At 58.4% G+C, this 20,000-nt stretch overlaps 7 protein-coding genes across 7 annotated transcripts; all 7 read right to left on the bottom strand.

The window, feature by feature from the left end:
- Positions 1-204: 204 nt before the first annotated feature.
- LBRM_24_1700 (conserved hypothetical protein) lies at positions 205-1,944 on the bottom strand (the record flags this gene model as incomplete). The annotated part of the gene is made up of 1 exon (XM_001565384.1): positions 205-1,944. The coding sequence occupies one exon, from the start codon at positions 1,942-1,944 to the stop codon at positions 205-207; it is 1,740 nt and encodes a 579-aa protein (XP_001565434.1).
- Positions 1,945-6,342: 4,398 nt separating this feature from the next.
- On the bottom strand, positions 6,343-8,166 carry LBRM_24_1690 (putative succinate dehydrogenase flavoprotein; the record flags this gene model as incomplete). The annotated part of the gene is made up of 1 exon (XM_001565383.1): positions 6,343-8,166. The coding sequence occupies one exon, from the start codon at positions 8,164-8,166 to the stop codon at positions 6,343-6,345; it is 1,824 nt and encodes a 607-aa protein (XP_001565433.1).
- Positions 8,167-9,910: 1,744 nt separating this feature from the next.
- Positions 9,911-11,041, bottom strand: LBRM_24_1680 (conserved hypothetical protein; the record flags this gene model as incomplete). The annotated part of the gene is made up of 1 exon (XM_001565382.1): positions 9,911-11,041. The coding sequence occupies one exon, from the start codon at positions 11,039-11,041 to the stop codon at positions 9,911-9,913; it is 1,131 nt and encodes a 376-aa protein (XP_001565432.1).
- Positions 11,042-11,715: 674 nt separating this feature from the next.
- On the bottom strand, positions 11,716-12,075 carry LBRM_24_1670 (putative ring-box protein; the record flags this gene model as incomplete). The annotated part of the gene is made up of 1 exon (XM_001565381.1): positions 11,716-12,075. One exon carries the CDS (start codon positions 12,073-12,075, stop codon positions 11,716-11,718), a length of 360 nt encoding a protein of 119 aa, XP_001565431.1.
- A 1,495-nt stretch (positions 12,076-13,570) lies between these two features.
- Positions 13,571-13,771, bottom strand: LBRM_24_1660 (hypothetical protein, unknown function; the record flags this gene model as incomplete). The annotated part of the gene is made up of 1 exon (XM_001565380.1): positions 13,571-13,771. One exon carries the CDS (start codon positions 13,769-13,771, stop codon positions 13,571-13,573), a length of 201 nt encoding a protein of 66 aa, XP_001565430.1.
- A 2,000-nt stretch (positions 13,772-15,771) lies between these two features.
- LBRM_24_1650 (conserved hypothetical protein) lies at positions 15,772-17,451 on the bottom strand (the record flags this gene model as incomplete). The annotated part of the gene is made up of 1 exon (XM_001565379.2): positions 15,772-17,451. One exon carries the CDS (start codon positions 17,449-17,451, stop codon positions 15,772-15,774), a length of 1,680 nt encoding a protein of 559 aa, XP_001565429.1.
- Positions 17,452-18,299: 848 nt separating this feature from the next.
- LBRM_24_1640 (conserved hypothetical protein) lies at positions 18,300-19,487 on the bottom strand (the record flags this gene model as incomplete). Its single annotated transcript, XM_001565378.1, has 1 exon — positions 18,300-19,487. One exon carries the CDS (start codon positions 19,485-19,487, stop codon positions 18,300-18,302), a length of 1,188 nt encoding a protein of 395 aa, XP_001565428.1.
- Positions 19,488-20,000: the final 513 nt, after the last annotated feature.

The raw sequence follows: 20,000 nt of genomic DNA, 5'->3' as shown, positions 1-20,000 counted from the left end.
AACCGAGGAAGCGGAGCTTCCAGAATGAAGTACACCCAAAGTACGCCACAATCCAGGTTACCTCAAAAGCCACCACAGAGTAAACAGACACACAGCACGTGTAGGCAAGGAAGTAACTCGGAGTCGAACAGCACAGAGGGAGAGAAACGGACGAAAAATGGCGGAGTGGCCGACACTGCCCCAATGCATTCCGCACGATCGCCTTTATAGGGAAGACGCACGCTCGAACACCTCCGTGGCTGACGGTGGGACCTTGGGTATCTGAAAGTCGCCCGTTTCGCGGATTATGTGCTTGAAGATGCCATAGGCGTACACCTGCGTGTAGGCGTACCAGTTGATAGAATATGGGTCGAAGCTGAAGGCCTTGCGGGAGTACTCGTTAAGCTGGCCGTCGAGGTGCCTCGCGTTGACAGAGGCGTAGACCCACTCGCTCAGCGTGAAGTCGAGAAACTCCCACGTGAGCAGGTCGGCGCGCCGCACCGCGCGGCCCAGCTTCTTCGCGAGCTCCAGCTTCTTCGGCGATCCAATTGGCGGCGGCAACTGCATCAGGAAGCGGAGCGCGATATACGGCATGTAGCGCAGCAGGTAGTAGCGGATGCGGTAGTACCGCTGGCTAGTTGTCATTGTCACCTTCATCGGGGAAAGCCCCTTCGGGTGGCACTTGCCCTTCATGAAGTTCGCCAGTGACACGTGCAAGCGGGCCCATGTCACGCGATTCTCCGAACTTGACGTTGCCGCCTGGTAGATGAAGGGTAGGCCCTCGTCAGCCTCCGTCGTCACCCCGCCGGACATGTCATCTGTCGTTGAAGACTCGACAACAGCAAGGGCGTTCGTCTCCGCTGCCGCGGCCTGACGCGTCTCCACATTCATGCGACCAGCACCCCCCTTGGCGTCCATGGACACAGATATCACGCTGCCCCGCACCGCACCAGCATCCGCCTGCGCTGGTGTCACCGCCTCGCCGGGCTCCGCCGCACCCGCTCGCAGGCACCGCACCTTATAGTGTTGCTGGGTCTTGAAGAGTGCTTTGAGGATGACGTTCGCGACGTAGTCCACTGGAATGACGTCGGCGATGAGGTCCTTGCCGCACAGCACCTCGTGCACCACGCCCAGGGCCACGGTGAGCATCAGACCGCCAGCAGCCGTCAGAGCATCCACCCAGCCGGGGAACGGGTCGGAGTAGCTGCAGCCGATAATGGACGGGCGAACAATCACGATCGGGACGGACTCCTTGGACTTGTAGATGACCTGTTCGCCAATGCACTTAGTGAAGGTGTACGTATTAGGGAAGTTGTGCTCCTTTAGCAGTAGCGCCGACTGCATTTCCACCTCGCTGGGGTTCATCGCCAGCACACGCTTGCACATCTCCTCCGGGTCGAACCCCAGCGGGTAGAGGCGCTCCTCGTTCACCAGCTGGCGGCCCTTGCGACGGTAGTTCACGTAGCATGTCGAGACGTGCACCATCGCCTCGAGGTGGCGGCACGTCTTAGCCAGCGTCAGCACGCGCAACCCGCCCAGAGTATTCATCTGCAACGCCAGATCCAGGCGCTCGTTGAAGTTGACGGTCGCGGCAAGGTGAACGATGAAGTTCACCTCGTTTGCCAGCATCGCGCGGTCTTCCTCAGAGAGGCCGACGTGGTCGAGCGTGATGTCACCCTGGACCGCTTTCACTTTCTGGCACAGCTCACGCCACTTCGCTTCGCCAGCCTGCTGGCGCAGCGGCTCAAAGCACGGGGAGCCGAGCACCTCGAGGTCCAGCCGCTCCTGTGCATTCAGGTACTTCTTCAGCCGGCGAGAGCGCTTGCCGCGCATGAGCAAGTAGACGTGTTTCACATCAGGCATCTCCTTGAGAATCTTGTACAAGAGGACCTTGCCCACAAGGCCGGAACCGCCAGTCACAAATACTGTGCGGTTTGAAAAACCGGCGCGGATGTCGAGAGACATGGCGACTCGTTCAGTAGTGAGGGTGGTGGATGCTGGACTACAGCGAAGGATGGAATAAAGTTAAGTTTATGCTTAGTGCTGTTCTATACCCCACCTTTCTTCGTCTTGCTACGCGCAAAGAGAGAGAAGAGGGGGCAGCAGTGGTGGCTGGTTCGCCCCTGTCTCACCGCTTGGCTACAGGTGTCAGCCAAGCTCACCAGCAAAAAGGAGAGGGCAGTAGAAGGAGACGGTGGAAGGTACAGAACTAGGATAAGAAATGTAACAGCCAGACATACACGCTCTTTGGTTGCTCCTGAATTCTAAAGCACGGAATGGGTGACGGGCAGCGTACCCCTTTCCACGCACCCCCGTGGGCTTGCACCGGTGAACTGAGTCTTTGCGAACGTGTGTGTGTGTGTGTGTGTGTGTGCCTCTGCCTCTGCTTCCTCTTCTCTGTTATCGGCGAGAGGAGGAGCGGTGTTGCTCGGGAGAGCGGGTGGAGGGCACAATTACACCGCCCTCGCTCACGAGAAAAAGAGGAGCGGAATGAGGAAGAAGAGACAAACACACGACAACGAACTTGAGGAAACGGGGAGGGGCGAGCGGCACTGAAAATATGCAACACAAGAGACGCGACGCGCAGCTGTACAGCTCGTAAAAGGAGGTAGAGCGCAGGGGAAATAGGACAGAGGAGGAGAGAAAGGGACACAACGGACGCGTAGAGAGAGAGAGAGAAAGTGAGGCGTATGCACGTATGCACGCATGTTTACGGTGTTTTTTGTCGGGCAGTGTTGTTGCTGCCTCCATCATAACAGCACATCTCTTCTGGGAACACAACGGACATCTGCATTGGACTTGCATGAAGTTGTCTCCTTTGGCTGTGATTTCGTTTTCGCTTGTTCGCGTACAGCAGCAATGCGGCTGCGTCTGGGTGTGCGTGCGTGTATAGGGGAGGGATGGGAAGTACGTGTCATGCGTACGTGCCAGCACACACAGCTGTCCCCACAGCCTGCTTGCCTTCATTAACCCCCTCCACCCTCCCCTAAACCATACCCTCGTCTCTCCTTGTCGCTTTTTCCCTCTCCCGCACGCGCACACACACACACACACACACACACACGCTTACCAATACGCACATACCACCCACAGAGAGAGAGAGAGAGAGAGAAGTGCCACCCACAACCAGTATGGCGAGGAGCTCCGTCGAAGATGGGGGAACTCAAGACCCCGGAGAAGAGGGAGACCCACGGACCCCTTAATTAGTGTGTGTGTGTGTGTGGGGGGGGGGGGGGGGGGACACGTATGGGACGAGAAAACAGAACGATCGAAAAGAGAAAGAGGGATGTGGGACTTGCGGGCGCGCTTGCATACTCAAGTTTGTGCGTTCCCTCGTGCGTTTCTCTTGTGCCTTCGTATTTTGGTCGAGTTTGCTCGTGTTTTTGCCCCTTCTTCTCTCCAGCTAAGTGTGGAGAAGTGGGGAAGAGAAGAAACGTGAGTTCACTGCTGGTTGTGCGTTCTCGAGCGACTCGCTCTTCGGCGTGCCCACGCCTTCCACTTCCCCTTCGAGTCACTTTTTCTTATGTGGCACTACGGCCTCGAGCCCCACAGTCAGGACCTCCGTGCGCTCTTGCCCGAGTGCCACAGCCTGGCACAGCTGTGGTAGTGAGCAACTCTGAGCCTCATAACGAACAACCTCTCTTTTGAGGCTCCCTTGTGGTGGCCTCGGTGGACGAACGGGGCCCAAGCGGAATGGTGCGGCGTGGGGCTGTCGCATCGCGTTGCCCAGTACGTCTGCAAATAAATAGCCTCACATGAAGAGCCTGCAGTCATCGCTGAGGGGCTGTTGTGCCACGTACTTGGCAAGGGTCAGAGGCAGTTGGGTCTCGATTCTCAAGAAAGGCGTACGTGCGTACCGTCTGATGATAACAAACGGGGACGGAGCCGAAACTACTCGGTTGTCTCGAACTGAGCGTTTTATCCCTGGTTGGGCTACTGGCTAACCAGTGATACCGTGCGTGCAAGGGGGTATGGAGCAGCTTCTCTCTGTGAGTGCTGACCTGGTGTACAGCCTCCCGGGTCGGGTCGGCCGTGAGCGGGGAGAGTCGTGTGCACGTGCAATGGAGTGGCGGTGGCGTGTCATGTTGGAAAGGACAAATCCAACTAACGGGGGCTGTCTTCCCGTGTGACACGCCACCACCTGCGAACATCTCCCATTGGCCTTCTCTCGCACCGCCACCACCACCCCCCACTCCCTCTCCGGGCCACCTGACGGCCGCCCCTGCCTCCGTGTCTGAGGGTTCTTGCTGCTGGTGCTCCTTGCATGAGTTTCGTTGGTTGCTCCTCGGCACTGCCTCCGTGGAGCCCACCTCAGCACCCGCCACCACCTCGGTCACGGCCCCTGTGACCGTAGCGCTCTGGAGTAATCACCGCCGCAGCTGTGGTATGGATTGGCTTTGCCGCATAGTTGCCTTCAGATCCTTTGATCTGGTGATTCACATCGTCAGCCAGGCTCGATGTGAAAGCGCTCAGATGCCTCGCGATCACGTCCACGTCTGCCAAACCCGCTTGGTTCCCTTGGGCGTCGTGGACGAGAATATGTATCGGCCACCAAGCAATGCGTTGTCCTCCAGTTTCTTTTAAAACCTTGCCACAGCACTCTCCGCGCTGCCAATCAGGCCACCGCTTGCTGCCTTCCACTCACCCGGTAAGAGGGATGCGCTAAGCTCGCGCCACTTTGCGGAGAAAAGAGGGTACTGCAGTTTGGCACCTCGCTCACCAGCGGGAAGCCACCGTGCGTCCCCACCCCCCTGTCCCAGGGGCTGGCCACAAGCCAATGATGCGCTTTGATGGCGTCATCAGTGCTGAAGTGGCGGATCCTGTGCATCAGTGCGTAGCTTGCCTCGTTCAGGTCATTTGAGAGGAGCACGCACTAGCCCAGCCTCGCCGCCACGGGAGTCAAATGGCCTTGGCGGGAGAGACTCATGGAACTCTCCTCTCCTTTAGCTCTCCGAGAGCCCCAGACTTTTGATGCGCCGCTGCTCCCTTCCTTCCCAGAGTGCCTCAGCCTTGATGGGCTCCTGCATCCACGGGTAGAGCTGTAACTGGTGCCCGCGCATGCGTCGCTCCTCCACGAGGTACGTCACGCTTGCCATGCCTGCTTTGGGTTGCCTCGGCGATGAGAGGGCCGTCAGAATTGTCCTCCTTCTCTGCCTTCAGTTCCACCGCTGCGGTGTAATCTGCACCGTTTATCTCTCCAGGAGTGCGGGAGAGGACGTTTGCATTCGTCGGCTACCGACTCCGGTGTCCGACGTGTTTTCACTGCGATAATTCGTGTCGGATGCCGACTGGTAAAGAGATGAGCAAATCGCTCTTCGTTGAGCCGGTGTGTCGGCTGCAAAGGAGGGGAAAGAAGGGAGGAAACGGCCCCGAGCGAGAGGTGTGCGCTGCAGGTTCAATGCTGTGCCAGTGAAGGAGAGGGCAGACACAAGCAGTCATGCCGGTCAGAACAGGGGGGAGGGTTGTCGAATCATGAGATGGTACTGTGAGGCCCCTGTCCGGGATGCTGAAAAATATGATTCTTTTCTCAACCGATGCCACATACTAGTGAGTAAAAGCCCCACAGCGGGGGAGCGCTCTCTTATTTCGCTTCGTCACCTGCGGAAATCTGAAACGCATGGGAGAAGCGGGGGAGGACGGTTGCCCGCCTGACTGCCTGACGCCCATCTCCCTACGAGAAGCTCTTAACATGAGGCGTGTGACTTCTGGTGTTCCTTGAGTTGCTAGGATATGAAGAAAACGAGGGAGGAAAAGGATCGGAACAAGCGAGCCGGTGCACCACGTGCAGGGGCGAGAGAGACAGACAGAGAGGGGGGGGGGGGGGGGGGGAAGCCATTGAAGAAAAACAGAGAGAGAAAGCAACTAGCTACTTTTTAGTTTGGCAGTGTGCAGGTACATCCATGGGTGTGCGTGTGTGTGCTTGCGTGGAGGGATAAGAAAGGGTGAGGTGGTTCGTGGCTGCCTTGACATCGTTCTCTCTGCCTCACTAGCAGCACCCAAATCACTTGACGCTACACCACGTGCCCCTTCCCCGCGCTTCTGCCACGCCACCAGTCAAACCGACACGCACGTGCGCAAACAAATGAGGCGCGCCGCAATGCCTCAAAACGGCAACCGATCAGCCAACCAACAGCGAAGACGACAAGGAAAATAAAGGAAAGTAAAAGGCTCAGGTAGTACACCGCGTACTACACAACAATCCACCAGCAAGAAAGGCTGCAGCACACGGCGAGGAGGGGGGGTGAGTGTGTCCGCATGCTTTGCAAGGTGGGGGACGAAGAAAACAACGCCGTAAATATCCACCCGCTCCTCTGCCGCCTCGTACCACCAACAGCTGCACCGCTGGTCACACAAAGGTACAGACTAGTACACTCGCTTCGCCGGCGGGATACTGTCCACCTCGTTTGTCAGCGTCTCCATGTGCACTGGGCGGTACGCAAGGCGTACCTCGCCCTTGGCGTCGTCGAGGTAGGCGAGTGTGTGTTTCATCCAGCTGTGGTCGTCACGCTCCGGGTAGTCGTCGCGCGCGTGGGCGCCGCGGCTCTCCTTGCGCACCACAGCGCCGCTAATCGTCATCATGGCATTCGTCAGAAGGTTACGCAGCTCGAGGGCCTCAATCAGGTTGCTGTTCCACACCGGCGACTTGTCGTGCACCAAGGCATGGGAGAAGTCTCGGTAGCACTCCTCGATGATCCTTTTGCCGGTTTGCATGTTCTCCTCTGTGCGGAACACGGCGGCGTAAAGCGCCATCGTCTCCTTCATACGCTCACGGATGCGGGCGATGGGGATGTCGCCATTGTTGCTGAGGATGCGGTCCAGATCAGCAATGGAGACCTCGCCGGAGTCGGCTCGCAGGTCGGGCTGCTTGCGGCCCTCCTTTGTCAGATTGAAGATGACGGTGTTCGCGCAAGACTTCCCAAACACGACGATGTCCAGCAGCGAATTCGCGCCGAGGCGGTTGGCGCCATGCACGCTAGCGCACGCGCACTCGCCGGCTGCGAGCAGGCCAGGTACAATCGCGTTGTCGTCACCATTTCGCGGGCTGATCACCTCCCCCGTCCACAGTGTCGGCACGCCGCCCATCGAGTAGTGAACTGTTGGCACAATCGGAATCGGCTCCTTGGTCACATCAACGCCGGCGAAGATGTGAGCGCTCTCCGAGATACCCGGCAACTTCTTGTGCAAGGTGGCGGGGTCGAGGTGGTGCAGCTGCAGCATTACGTGGTCCTTCTTGGGGCCGCAGCCACGACCCGCCAGGATCTCCATCGTAATGGCACGCGACACGACATCGCGCGACGCCAGATCCTTCGCCTTGGGGGCGTAGCGCTCCATGAAACGCTCACCCTCGCTGTTCACAAGGTAGCCACCCTCGCCGCGCGCTCCCTCAGTAATGAGCACGCCAGGGCCATAGATGCCGGTGGGGTGGAACTGCACAAACTCCATGTCCTCCGCCGGCAGGCCGGCGCGCACCACCATGGCCGTGCCGTCGCCCGTGCAGCTCTTCGCGCTTGTCGTCGTGAAGTACACGCGGCCGTAGCCACCCGTGCAGAGCACCGTGTACTTGGCCTTGAAGCGGTGGATCGTGCCGTCGTCGATGCTCATGGCCATCACACCGCGGCAGCAGCCGTCCTCCATCATCAGGTCAAGGCAATAGTACTCGTTGTAGAAGTTCACGCCGTACTGGAAGGACTGGCCGTACAGGGTATGAAGCATGGCGTGGCCCGTGCGGTCCGACGCAGCGCACGTGCGACGCGCCTGTTTGCCACCGTAGTGAATCGACTGGCCACCAAAGGCGCGCTGGTAGATGAAGCCATCCTTCGTACGCAGGAAGGGTAAGCCCATGCTCTCCAGCTCCGACACAACGCACGGGGCCTCCTGGCACATGTACTGGATTGCATCCTGGTCGCCAAGCCAGTCCGAGCCCTTTACCGTGTCGTATACATGCCAGCGCCAGTCATCCTCCTCGCAGTTCGCGAGGGCAGCGTTAATGCCACCCTGCGCTGCTATCGTGTGCGAGCGAGACGGGTACAGCTTCGAGATGCACGCCACATCGTAGCCAGAAGCCGCCACACCCATGGCAGCGCGGAGACCAGAGCCACCGGCGCCCACGACGACGCAGTCGTACGTGTGGTCGATGACTGGGTAAGCGCGGCTCAGGGCGAGACGCGCAAAGGTACGGCGCAGCATTCCTGAAGAAGAATATTCTCTGTGGATGCCGTGGGTGCGCGTATGCGCGTGTATTTTCACCTTCTTTGGAGGCTATCGGCGTATGGATTAGGGTTGAACAACACAACAGGCAGGCCCCAGTGTGCGCACGTGTGTATGTGGGTGGGTGGAAGAGAGCAATACTACTAAGATGAGTGAGTGTTGGTGCTGTTTCTTCCTCTAGGCTGCGAAGGACCCATGATAGGAAGAGGAAGGGGGAGGTGCGTGTGTATATGCGTGTGAAGCAAACAAATGAAGTGTGGCACGGGGGAAGAAGAAGAGCGAAAAGATCAGCGTAACCCAACAGTGTGCCGGTAAGTTGGTTTGGGGGAAGGGGGAGCACAGAGCGCCACATAGGGAGAGGGGAGAAGAAGAGGCAGAGTTAGACACACGCCCTCTCGCTCTATTCAACGACTAGCGTAGATTATTTCACCTCGCCAGCCGGCCGTTCTCTTTTTCGTTAATGTGTGGGTTGAAGTCACGGCTGTGGTGTATGCACGTCAGCGTGGGTGCGTTGCGCTGCGAAGCGGAAGGGGAGCAAAACAACGTCGCCGCCTATGCCGCAAAAAAAAAAAAAAGAGGGGGTGGCGTTTTTACACCCCGGAGAGTAGGGCGGCGATGGCGGTGCTGCAGACGCCTGCGTTTTTCAAGAAGGAGAGCCCAGCAAGGCCGCTTTTTAGGCCACGTAGAGACATCGGCCTTGGGTGTGTATTTGCTGGCTGTTGCGGCTATTCTTTCTCGCACGCACCCTGCGCACCGAGTTCTGGAGTGGAACAAATTGGCGCACACGTGGAGTGAGAGCAACCACACTAGCAGCGAAGAGATGACGCCGCACGACGTCATCGAGACTTCCGCTTCCCCCACCCCCACTCCCGAGTCGATCCTGCTCGCAGCAGGAGTAAATCGGCACTCTCTGTAGAGCAGCGCGCACCGTGGTGAACATACGTCACCACGCACCACAGTATGGTGATCAAGCACCTCTCATATCCTAAGTGAGCCGGCAAGACGTGCACACGCCGACAGCCGTATACACACAGACACTCAGCACAGCACAGACAGCAGCGTAGCTGAGACGATACCCAATGGAGATCGCTTGCTACAGCGACAAGGACGACGCGGAGAGAAACCCCGAGAAACAGCGAACAAGATAAAGACAGACAGACGGAGAGACCCAATGAGGAACAGTCAAAGGGAAAAAAAGGGAGGGTGAAGAGTGCGTGTACGGGAACAAAGGAAGCTGCACGAGATGAGGTGCTCACACAAAGTCCTGCTCAGACGCCGCATGCGTGTTGCGAGCGCTGCGGGAAGGAACGAGGAGGAGAGTGGGAGGAGGGGGAGGGGAGACGGCCCTCTTTCAGCCGTACTCGGCTATGCGTGTGTGTGTGTGTGTGTGCCCTCAGGTGCCTGTGAAGTCATAGCGGGGCGCCGCGAGGCGGTAGGACTGCGGCCCCCAGACCACAGAGATGAAGGTAGGCCGAGGCAGTGTGGAGACGGGAGAGGAATGGAGACCCAGGACGCCATGGTGCACAATCACATGAAAAAGAGGCGACCCAAAAAGAGAGCCCACCGCCGCTCGCGCTATTCTCGTACCGGCCAGGGGCTCGCTCGACTCCCCCTCTTCGCCCTCTGCGCCCCACCCTGCACACTTTTGGCTGGGGGCGCCTTCTACGCTGGTGTTGGGTGATCGGCGCCGTCAGTGGCGTCAGACCATGGCGCTGCTGAGACCTCAATGTGACTTGTCCGCGACCACCTCCCTCTTCTCCTCCTCTCCCGATTCCACTACTGTCTCATCACCGCCCCCGCCTACACCAGAGGGGATGGAGACGGCAAAGGAGATCCTCGCCACATCAAAGCCTGACCTGGTGTCCGAAAACAACCGCTTCGATATGCGAGTAATGTATGCCATCAGCACCGTGCTGCCCGCAACTGTCGAGTAGGTGGCACTCAGCAACGTGTGGTCGCCCAGGTAAGCGAAGGGGACGAGCAGCGAGTATATGGCGCAGTCGTAGCTCGTCATGTTGGTGTCGCTGAACAAGTACCGTTTGTAGCCAATCTGTGCCTCTATGACCTCGCAGTCCTGCAAAAACTCGTTCTCGTACTGCTCACTGGCAAGCGCGCCGTACGCTGTGATGCCAAGCCTCTTCTTGAGTTCGATCGCGTAGCAGTGCACGGCGAGTCGCGCGCGCAGATGGGAAATGTGCAGTGCACGGGCAACCTGCACCACCGCCAGGGACGGGTGATCAATGAAGACGATACGATAGAGGAAACGCTCTACACTGTACTCCAGCGTACGTCGCAGAAAAGCCCCCATGGCGCGCTGATCACGGGTGAGTGTGTCATCCATGGTCACGTTGAACTCTGACGTTATGAGCTCCATCATCTTGGGGAGCTGGTCAATGCGCTGGCGCTTGTAGATGAGGAAAGGGAGCTCGCCGTTGGGGGCTCCGAGTGGGTCGATGGTCTCAATTGCCTTGTACGGGATCCCGTTAGCGCGCAGAAACGCCTCCATTCGCGTGCAGGCTGGCGACAAACTTGGAGCCCAAGGTGAGCGAGGGAGGATAAAGAGGAACAGCTCCGTCTCGCGGGCCTCGCACTGCTGAATGAGTTGCCACCACCGCCGCCGCGCGAAAAGCGTGAAGAGACGGGACAGAGTAGTGTAGGTGGTAAGTGCGCCCACCACGACTGACGCACCGATCGCCAGTCGCCTCTGACTCGGTGTCAAACGTGGTGACTCTTTGCGTGTCTTTGCAACTTCCTTGTGGGTCCACGGGAAGATGTGCTTGCGTGCCGTGCTCACGGTATCACTTATCGACTGATGCACGTGGCCAAAGAGGCCCTCAAAGTGGCTTAGCTTCATCGTATTACCCTCCTACGCTGTCAGACTGTGTGTGTGTGTGTGTGGAGGGGGGGGGGGGTATGTGCGTGTGCGGGTGCGTGAGGGAAGGTATGTGCAAGGGAGATGTACTGAGATCGATAAAGAGGACGCGCGGGCGGCGTCTCACAGGCGGTGGTGGCATTGTCCCTCTTCACCTCCGCTTTACTTTCATGCTCGTTCGTTGCCCCGGCTGCCACAGCAAGCGCCACCGCAGAGAGGCGCTGGATCGCCCTTCTCTGGGGTGCCCTCAAATCGCCCGACACCGTGAGAGAAAAGACAGAGAGAGGGGAGCGGAGGGAGAGATGTAGTGCTCAAGGAGGCAGTGACCGCTCTGCGGTTTCAACGCAGTCTTTCGTGTCCTTTTCTCACTCAGAAAAAGAATAGTCATAGCAATAACAGGTGGTCAGCGGAATAGGTTGAGTGGAAATGCCCACGGACGCCACAAGCACGCGTGAGCAATCTGCGCTTCACCCCGTACCGCGCACGCAGCCGCTAGCAAAAAACCCTGTTCAAATTGTGGATGCTCCGCTCCTTGTTTGGTAGGCTCTTTTCTTTTCACCTCCCCCCCTCCTCCTCCTCCTCACACACACACACACACACACATGCACACACGCACACAATTGTTGCGGTTCTCCGCTCCTGTTGAGCGGCCTCTGCTACACAGTGGCGGAGGTGTTCCAGTCTGAGCGGTCCTTCCACTCCTTGTTGTCAAGCGGGCACACCGGTCGCGTCTTTAGCCATTTTTCAATGCAATGGGTGTGGAAGGCGTGGCCACACTCACCCCACGTAATGCTGCACTCCGCTGAGGTGACCTCCGCGTTGCTCTGGCACACTACGCACGGTCCCTCGACTTGGTTGCAACAGATACTGCACAGGCCTGTCTCACGCTCCCAGGCCGAGAAGTACACCGGGTAGAACTCCTCCACGGTGAATAGTTGCCGGTCACCTGGCATCCACATGGATGGCGACTCCGCATCAGAGGCAGCGGGAGCGGTAGAAGTCGCTTCGGCTGACATGGTGAGTACGCACGCGCGGAAACGCTGGAGATGTGCCGCTTGAAGCGGATCGGTACGTACGTGTGAGCGTGGATATACTTTGACTCTGCTGAAGCGTGACTTGTCAAGCACAAACGCACGGAGACATGGGTGAGCTGAAAGAAAGAGGAAACGAGAAGGGGAAGAAGAGGGATCGAAGAGTGGAAAGTTGAGAAACTAGCGAAGAAACGGGGGGCCTCTCCTCCGATGGGTCCTCCTGGTGGGGGTTAGCTGTGCACTGACGCGTGTCTCATACAATGCAGAAGCGCTTCTTTTCCAGCAACCGGGACACTGTACCCCTCACCACTACCACCACCACCACGCCGCCCAGCACCAGCACCTCGCACACGGCCTCGATAGGTATGAGGCGATGGAGGAGTGGAGATTGCCGAAAGTGGGCGAGAAAAGAAAGCGGAGAGACGGGGGAAAAGAAAGAGGAGCAGCCCCCCCCCCCCCCACACACACACACGTACTCCGCTTCTCGTAAAAGCACGTACACACACACACACACACACACTGGTGCCACTGGCATAGAGATTGCCCAACTTCTGTGGGGCACGACTTGGGCTCTTCTCCCTCGCTCCTGTCTTTGTGGTGGTGGCCTATGCCTGCACATGTCGGTGCGCGCGCACCCACGCATGGCGCTGAAGAAGTGGCGCACTGCTGCATTCTGCTTTAAGCCGCCTCTTTTCTCTTCCTTCACTTGCCTCTGAGCGCTGGGGTTCGGATCAGGCGAGAGCGTTCCTCTTGAGATGAGGAGGAGAAACAGAGATGAAGCGGGGAAGATAGGCAGTAGAGGGGGCACCCGCATACACAGATACGCAGGGGCATGGAAAGAGCTGATCCACCAAGAGTTCATTAAAAGGGAGGAGGAGGGGGGGGGGGGGGGGCAAAATAAAGCAGACCACACCTGAAGCGAACTTGATAGTAAGAGAGAACAAAATAGGCGCCACAGGTAGCTGCGTGGAGAGGATGGAGAAGCGAACGAGACAAACGCAACTGGAGGAGGAAATAAGAGAGAGAAAGAGAGTGAGGGAGCTCAGTGCGAGGGGGGGGGAAGGAGGCGGACAGGGTGATCAGAAGTGCAGGACGAGCGGGAGGAAGAAGAAAAGGCATAAATATACAAGTGATGTCAGACCATAACTAGTAACGTGAGACGTGCCTATCTCCCCACCCCCACCTCGCGTCGTCATCGTGAGCTCATCTCCAGTGAAGTCGCACCCCTTGATGGGCGAGAGACGTACATGCGCTATCGAGCACAAGTGCGGAAGGGAGAAATAAGGAAAGAGATCCACTTAAAAATGGGGTAGGGGAACAAAGAGCAGGAAGTTCTTAGGGAATCCTTGGCGATGGGGGGTGTCCGTGTCCGGGTGTGTGTGTGTGTGTGTGTGCTGACGCAGTCCTTCGCACCTGTCCAGCTGGAGCAATCGTTCACCGCTGCTCACAAGCATCATCACCATCACCTCACTCTCTTCTTCTACAGCTCATCATCTTTGGTGTAAGCCACATCCGCGCGGCGCATGGCCTCCGCAGCTGCGTCGTTCAGCAGCTGCTGCTGCTGCGCAGTCGTGCAGGATTCAGGATGAGGTACCTCCGTCCAGTACTCCGGAGCATCCGCGTTGTCAGCACGGCGCATGGCCTCAGCAGCGCTATCGTTAATCTCCTGGCTTCTGGACATGATCGCTCTGAAGAATAACAGTAAAAAAAAAAAAAAACGAAGAGAGAAGAGGGAAAGAGAGCAAGATGAGTGTCCTGGCGGTGTTGAGATCCGTGAGTGGGCTCTGACGTGCGGCCAGTGTGCAGAGGGGGAGAGAGGAGGAGGAGGGGGTCTTAGGAGGAGTTGGTTAGTAGTGGGGATGAAAACATGGCAAAGTACATGAAAGGAAAGGCTGCTTGTACCGCTAGTCTTATGCATGTGTGCACAGGTCGAATTCAACACGTCAGCACACGTGTAGCGCACATGGAAAGAGGGGTGGACTGGAAAGCCACAGTCTCGTGTGTCTCTACAAGGCAATGAATGAACGACAAGGCTGCTTCCAGGAAGTCGTTGTGCTGAGCTCATGTAGAGAGCGAGATGGCGGGTGTCTCCAATGATTGAGTAGGTGTCGCCATTCAGGAAGTCCACTGCCACTGCGGCTGCTGCAGCTGCCGTTGTGCTCTCCAGCGACCCCTTAGCCCATTCCCTTTGCTGTTTAGTTGCCCCTGTTTCTGCTTGCCTCAGCATTGTTGTCGATGGTGTGTATGATAGTGAGACACCTTCTCGCGCCGGTGCCGACCAGCAACGCAAGGTGGGGGAACAAGAAGCTCATGGTCAGAAGCTCAAGCACTCGCAGATTGAGAGATTCGGTGTGCTGCCGATCACAAGAAGAGCACGAACCGTGCAGGGTTCCTTTCCTTCTCTTTTGGGTGCCTGATGATGGTGGTGCACACCACACCTATAAACATGCCTGCGCCTGTGTGATGTCGGGGTGTGATGCACACTTCCTCTTTCTCACGTGGGGAGGCAACGTACAACACAGGCAGACAGACGCGCACAAGCACACACAGTGAGCCCTGGGGTGAGTGCACTACAGCAGGCCTCCTTTACTAAACTCTGAGTGGCTGTCCGTTCGTCAAGGAGCACCGCACGCTCCCCTGCGTGCAGAAGCTACAGCTCGAGAAGTGCCTATGACTCTGCTGCAGGTGCGTGACCACCCCCCTTCGCAGACGTGGCTGTTTGCATCCCGTTTCAGCGAGTGAATATGCATCTTTGAGGAGAAAAGGGAGGGAGGAGAGGCGCACCTCACGTGCGCGCACCCTACCATGGCGTCGCTGCCTTCTCGCCGCTTCCCTCTCTCACCTCCATCGATGACAACCCTTGTCGTGTATTCTTCGTCCAGTCAGTGGCAGTCGGGGCCCATCGCGCAGCTCGGGTGTGAGCTCCTCACTCATGTGTGTGGAGAGAACCTTTTTCAACTCTCCAGCGTGGCCATTCTCTGTCGTAGGCCATGAGGTCAGGTCGGACTTGACCCCCTCCCGTCCCTGGCCACAGGCGCCCATCGTCGAGTGCGAAGCAGCCGTAGAGACGTGCTGCAGCAAGGCGCCGACGCACAGTCATCGGAGTGCCGCCTCTGCCTCCCACTCTGACCACCCACCTCGCTCCGCATGGTCGCCTCAGAGCAGCTCCCAGTGCGCCGGTCGCCCCCTGGTGCACCCCTCGGGGTGGTTCACGGCTCCCCACCCCAGTAGGTGACGAGGGCCGGGTGAGATGCACTCGACTGACGCTGACACTCTGCCGATCCTATGGGTGGGACAAGCGTGCTCACTGACGCAGGTTGCTCTGACGAAGCGCCGTCCAGGGCTTGACCGCTGACATCCGCAGCGATACACCGCTCTAACCCTTTCCCTCCCACACGCACGTCGTAGGTGCTTGGCCCTGTCGCCACCGGAAGCGGTTCGGCGCATTGGCAAAGGGGGGTTGGGTGGGTGTTGGAGCACGAGATACCGCTCCGGAGGTGTCCCCCCGTCATCGGGGTGTAGGAAAGAGAAAAGAAGGGCCAAAAAAACCCTAGAGGCTGAGCGAGTCTGTCGTTGCTCGCCTCTACACTTTCTCTGACTCGCGCGAAGGCGATCCGGTTGTCGTGTGTGCTCTCCATTTCCTTTGTTTCGCCCTTCCCTCACCATCAAGAGAGTCCTCTCCTACAAGGTGTTCGCATCCACATCATGCAGAGTGATACGTGAACGCTCCACCGACTCAGCGTGCGTCATGACAGCAAACCAGCACAACCACAGACTGTGGCGGAGGTCCGTTAGCTCAGAAGAAGGTGCGGGAGCAGACGAGGAATCGAGATTCATGAACGGCAGCTTACTCGCGCACAGCGCGGGAGACAAGTTAGAGAAGGCGGCGGCAGGCAGGTCGATTGAGGCGGTATCGAGGGCCTTACTTGCTGCTTCAGTAACCCCAGTCTCATCTGCGGCGGGTATTACCTGCGGGTCGGCCTTCTGAAGAACGTCATCTTGCTTGTATGAGGCCGCTACTTCCTCTACCGCCTCTGGAGCATCTTGGCACTTCCTCACGTCTGCCACCACCGTTGACGAATTCACTGCCGTCTCCTCGATGCTACACGTGTTGTCGCTGGTGCTGTTGCCAGTTTTGTCTGCCGACAGCATCGGCGGTACCGCTGCGTCCTCAGCATGCACTGCTGCCTCCGAGTCGGTTGTGTGGAGCGAGGGACGCCTTCGTCGCCGCTTCTTCGTGCCTCGGACTCGTCCGTCACGCACGGAGGATGACGACCCTTGCGTGATGAGAAGTGATGACAAAGTGGAGGAGGAGCCGTACGACATGTTGCCCTTAGGCACGGGAGCAGCTGCCTTGTATGATGCGGTTCGACAATCAACCGGCAGCGACTCCACACCCAGAGCGAACTGCTCGGCAGGGTGCGGGGAAATCTGCGGAGAGAACACGGCATCTTCGCTTTTGGAGGGGGATCGAGCGGAGTCGCCGTCTTTCCTCACTGTGTTAGACTGCTGCTGAAGAGCAGCACGATAGCACACTAGTGCGGACGGCCGCGTGGGTCGACGACCGTACACGTAGCTCTGCACCTGTGTGTAATAGGCACGTGAGGCCGCGCTGCTGTCGTCGAGCCCGGAGACGAGAAGCTGCAGGTGGAAGGGCTGGGCAGCCAGCTTCGGCGCGCCGGCTGCGATTTCAGCGACCGGTGGACCCGCCACTGGGGCGATGGCGGCAACGAAGGAATTCCACACGTCGCTGCCGCTGTCAGGTTGTACCAACAAGGCCTCAGATGGCACTGAGCCAACCACACTGTTGCTACAACCTCTGTCACTAGCGGCGTAGAACGCAAGAAGCTCTTGCCTGCACCACTCCCGAAGCAGCTCGAGAGCCGCCAGGAGACACCCTTGATTGAGGGTCAAGCGAAGAAGAATTCTGGTCCGCAGCGCGTGTGAGGCAGCGGGAAAAGTAGAGCGGACCACGTAGACCAGCTGGGACGCAAAGCGGAACCGCTGGAGCTCTTGTAGCGGCCCGCGCGTTCTGTCCTCGCCCAGGACGGCCGTCTGAGTTGCTGCTGCGGTCGCCTCGGCGACAGCCTGCATGCGGTCTGGCACGCACTCCAGTAGCTCTAGTACCGACCACAGCCCGAGGTTGTCATCGCGGATGCCAATGGAGAGGACTCTGGTGAGCTCCGTCAGGAAGCCCTCAATGATGTCCGCTACCGCCGAGGGGTCTTGCAGTTGCTGCTGGGAGGGTTCGGGTGCACCAAGCAGTGAGGGCTCTGGCTCGAACACATTGCGCAGCACATGTGGGTAATATGAAAGAAGCTCTCCGAGGCACCCACGTAGACGCACAATGGCAGCGTCCATGAGGGCTCCGTGACCACCAGCGCCTTGTATTCCCCTGTTTCCTGTGTGAGCGTATGGGCTTGTGTAGGTGTGTGTGAAAGAGGAGAAAGTACGCAGGCGCCGAGCTGCCAGCGCGCACAGATGGAGGGGCTCACGAGGACACACACGACACACGCGCGTGTGTACGTCTGTGTGGCTATCGGTGCGTGAGCGGCTACGCGAAGATGATCGATGTGTTGTATGTCCTCTTGAGTAACTTTTGTTCTTTCTGAAAGAGGAAGGCGGTGGGAAGGGGAGGAAGTTTGACACATGAGTGGTGTGTACGAGTCCTGCATTTCACGCACTACCCGCCCACACCCACACACGCACCTGCAGAGAGCGAGAAAAAGAGGGTGTGTGTGTGCGTGTGTGTGCGTGTGTGTGCGTGTGTGTGCGTGTGAAAGATCGCGAGACAGAGGGGGGGGCGAGTCTACACGATGATACCATCCGCAGCAGGAGACCGCGGACATCACAGAAAGAGAGAGGGGACAAGGAAAGGTACTTGAGAACACGCACAGAGAAAGAGATACTGACTGCACATCGATGATGTGTTGCAGTAAGGAGCCAAGGCAGGATATGAAATGGTGGAGGGAAAGAGCAACATCACAGTGGCTCACACGCGCACAGCGGGTGGGAGAGGAGGGAGAAATGAAGGGAATCGCATTAAGAGGGCACGAGGAGAAGAGGAAAAAACGAGTGCGTAAGAGACACCTCCGTCATGACAGAGCTGCAAGAACAACGTCACTGCGAGAGAGGTGAAGAGGGCGCTCAGGGATGGGATGAGGATGAGGATGAGGATGAGGATGATGGCAGGAGTCACTCAGCGCGTTTTAGTTGCCCAGAAGGATTTGCACAGCCATCTCAAGGTGACCTCCCGTCATGTCCAGTGCTGCGATGATCTCGTCACGTGACGCGTTGAGTCCAATTTCCTCTACAGTCGCGATTGCCTCGTTTCTCGCCGCCTCCTCCTGGGGACTGGTACGCCGCGCAGGATCAACCGCACCGGCCGCTACGACTCCGGCACGTGGGCTCTGCTGCTGTTGAGCCCTGTGCCGCCGCGCGCGCATGCGGGCACGTACCTCCTCCAGCGTGGCATCACCTGTCAGGCTCTCCACCACGTATCGACCACCGTCCACAACACCAGCGTCGTCAGCGCCACCGAAGTTGCCGCGAGCGCTGCCGATGCCCAGTTGAAAGTTTCCGTTGCCGCCCTGCTGGTGCTGCGCGCTCCGCGGTTTGGCGTGGTCCACAGTGAACGACGGCCCAAATAGAGCCTCTGTCAGAGGCCGCAGGAAACGCAACAGTGGCCGGCACATGTACCGAGTGAAGACCGTCAGCCACCACCGTATGACACACGAGCGGGTTGACATCATGGAAAAGATAGCGCCGATGATGGCAAGCCACAACCGTGTCCACACACCCACGTCGACCTCCACCGCTGCCCGGCGGAACGTCTGCATCTGCAGCTGTGTGCTGGGGCACAGCACGAGCTTCAGTAGCGGCAGCAGCATCAATGCCTTCTCGGAAATGGTGAAGTTCGTGCCAGGGATGCGCATAGCCAATGTCGACCGTGGCGGTACCTCCCGAAGATAACAAGTGGCTAGCGCTGACAAAGGGGTGATGGTGCCGGCAGCAGAGAGGATGCGGACAGCGTCGATGGACAGCTGCTTCGACCCGCTCTCCGCGACGAAGAGTTGGATGGCGCACACGCCAAGCATGGCTGAACTGAAGACAAACGCCATGTACGAGTTAGACCCCCATCGCCGCTCCAGCGTGCGAAACTGATAGAGCAGGTTGATAGCGAGAAATACATCCATGACAGAAATGCCCAGCGGGCCTACCGGAATGCTCTGCAGCAGGAGGCGCTTTGCGACCGCGAAGCTGCTGAGGGGGGTCGCCAGCGTGTCTACAGGAAAGGCCAGGTTACGGTAACGCGTGTAGTGGCCCCGTACCATTGCTGATGACACAGTCGAGATGAGCAGCGTCAGCCCCGTCACCGGCGCGCCTTCAAGAATCATGGCTACTGAGCGTCAGCTCCTGCTGCTGAGGACACTAAAGGAGACCCTCGTGCGCTGCAACCTCCTCCCTCACCTCTTCCTCTGCGCTTGTCGCTGATTTAAGTGCGGAAGCACACACACGCACACACACAGTCGCAGAGAGCGACACACTTACACAGACGGCACCTAACACGCCCCTCTCCCTCCTCGCACGCCGTGATCTCTCCCCCGCTGCTCGCCTCCTTTAATGCAGCTAGTGGGTATAGATGTGTGTACCCGTCCCTTCGCTCCGTCCGTTGCCCTCTCCTCTTTGGCGGTGCACCGGGAGGGGAGGGGTTGTTTCCTCGGAAGCTCACTAAGGCTGCTCTTGTATGGTGTGGTGTCCTTGGTGCGACGTGCGATATTGGATTACAGCTGCGCGCGTGCGTCGTTGTTGTTCTGCTCGTCTTCCCCTTGCTGTGTGTGGGCTTGTGCCTGTCAAGGGCAGTTGATGCTACGGCTCTTTAGTTGTGGGAGTGTGTAGGGGAGGGGGGA

The sequence above is a fragment of the Leishmania braziliensis genome, chromosome 24 (genome assembly GCF_000002845.2).
Source record: "Leishmania braziliensis MHOM/BR/75/M2904 complete genome, chromosome 24".
Lineage (NCBI taxonomy): Eukaryota > Euglenozoa > Kinetoplastea > Trypanosomatida > Trypanosomatidae > Leishmania > Leishmania braziliensis.
Note: the sequence above shows the minus strand (reverse complement) of the source record. Positions and strands in the feature narration are given on the sequence as shown.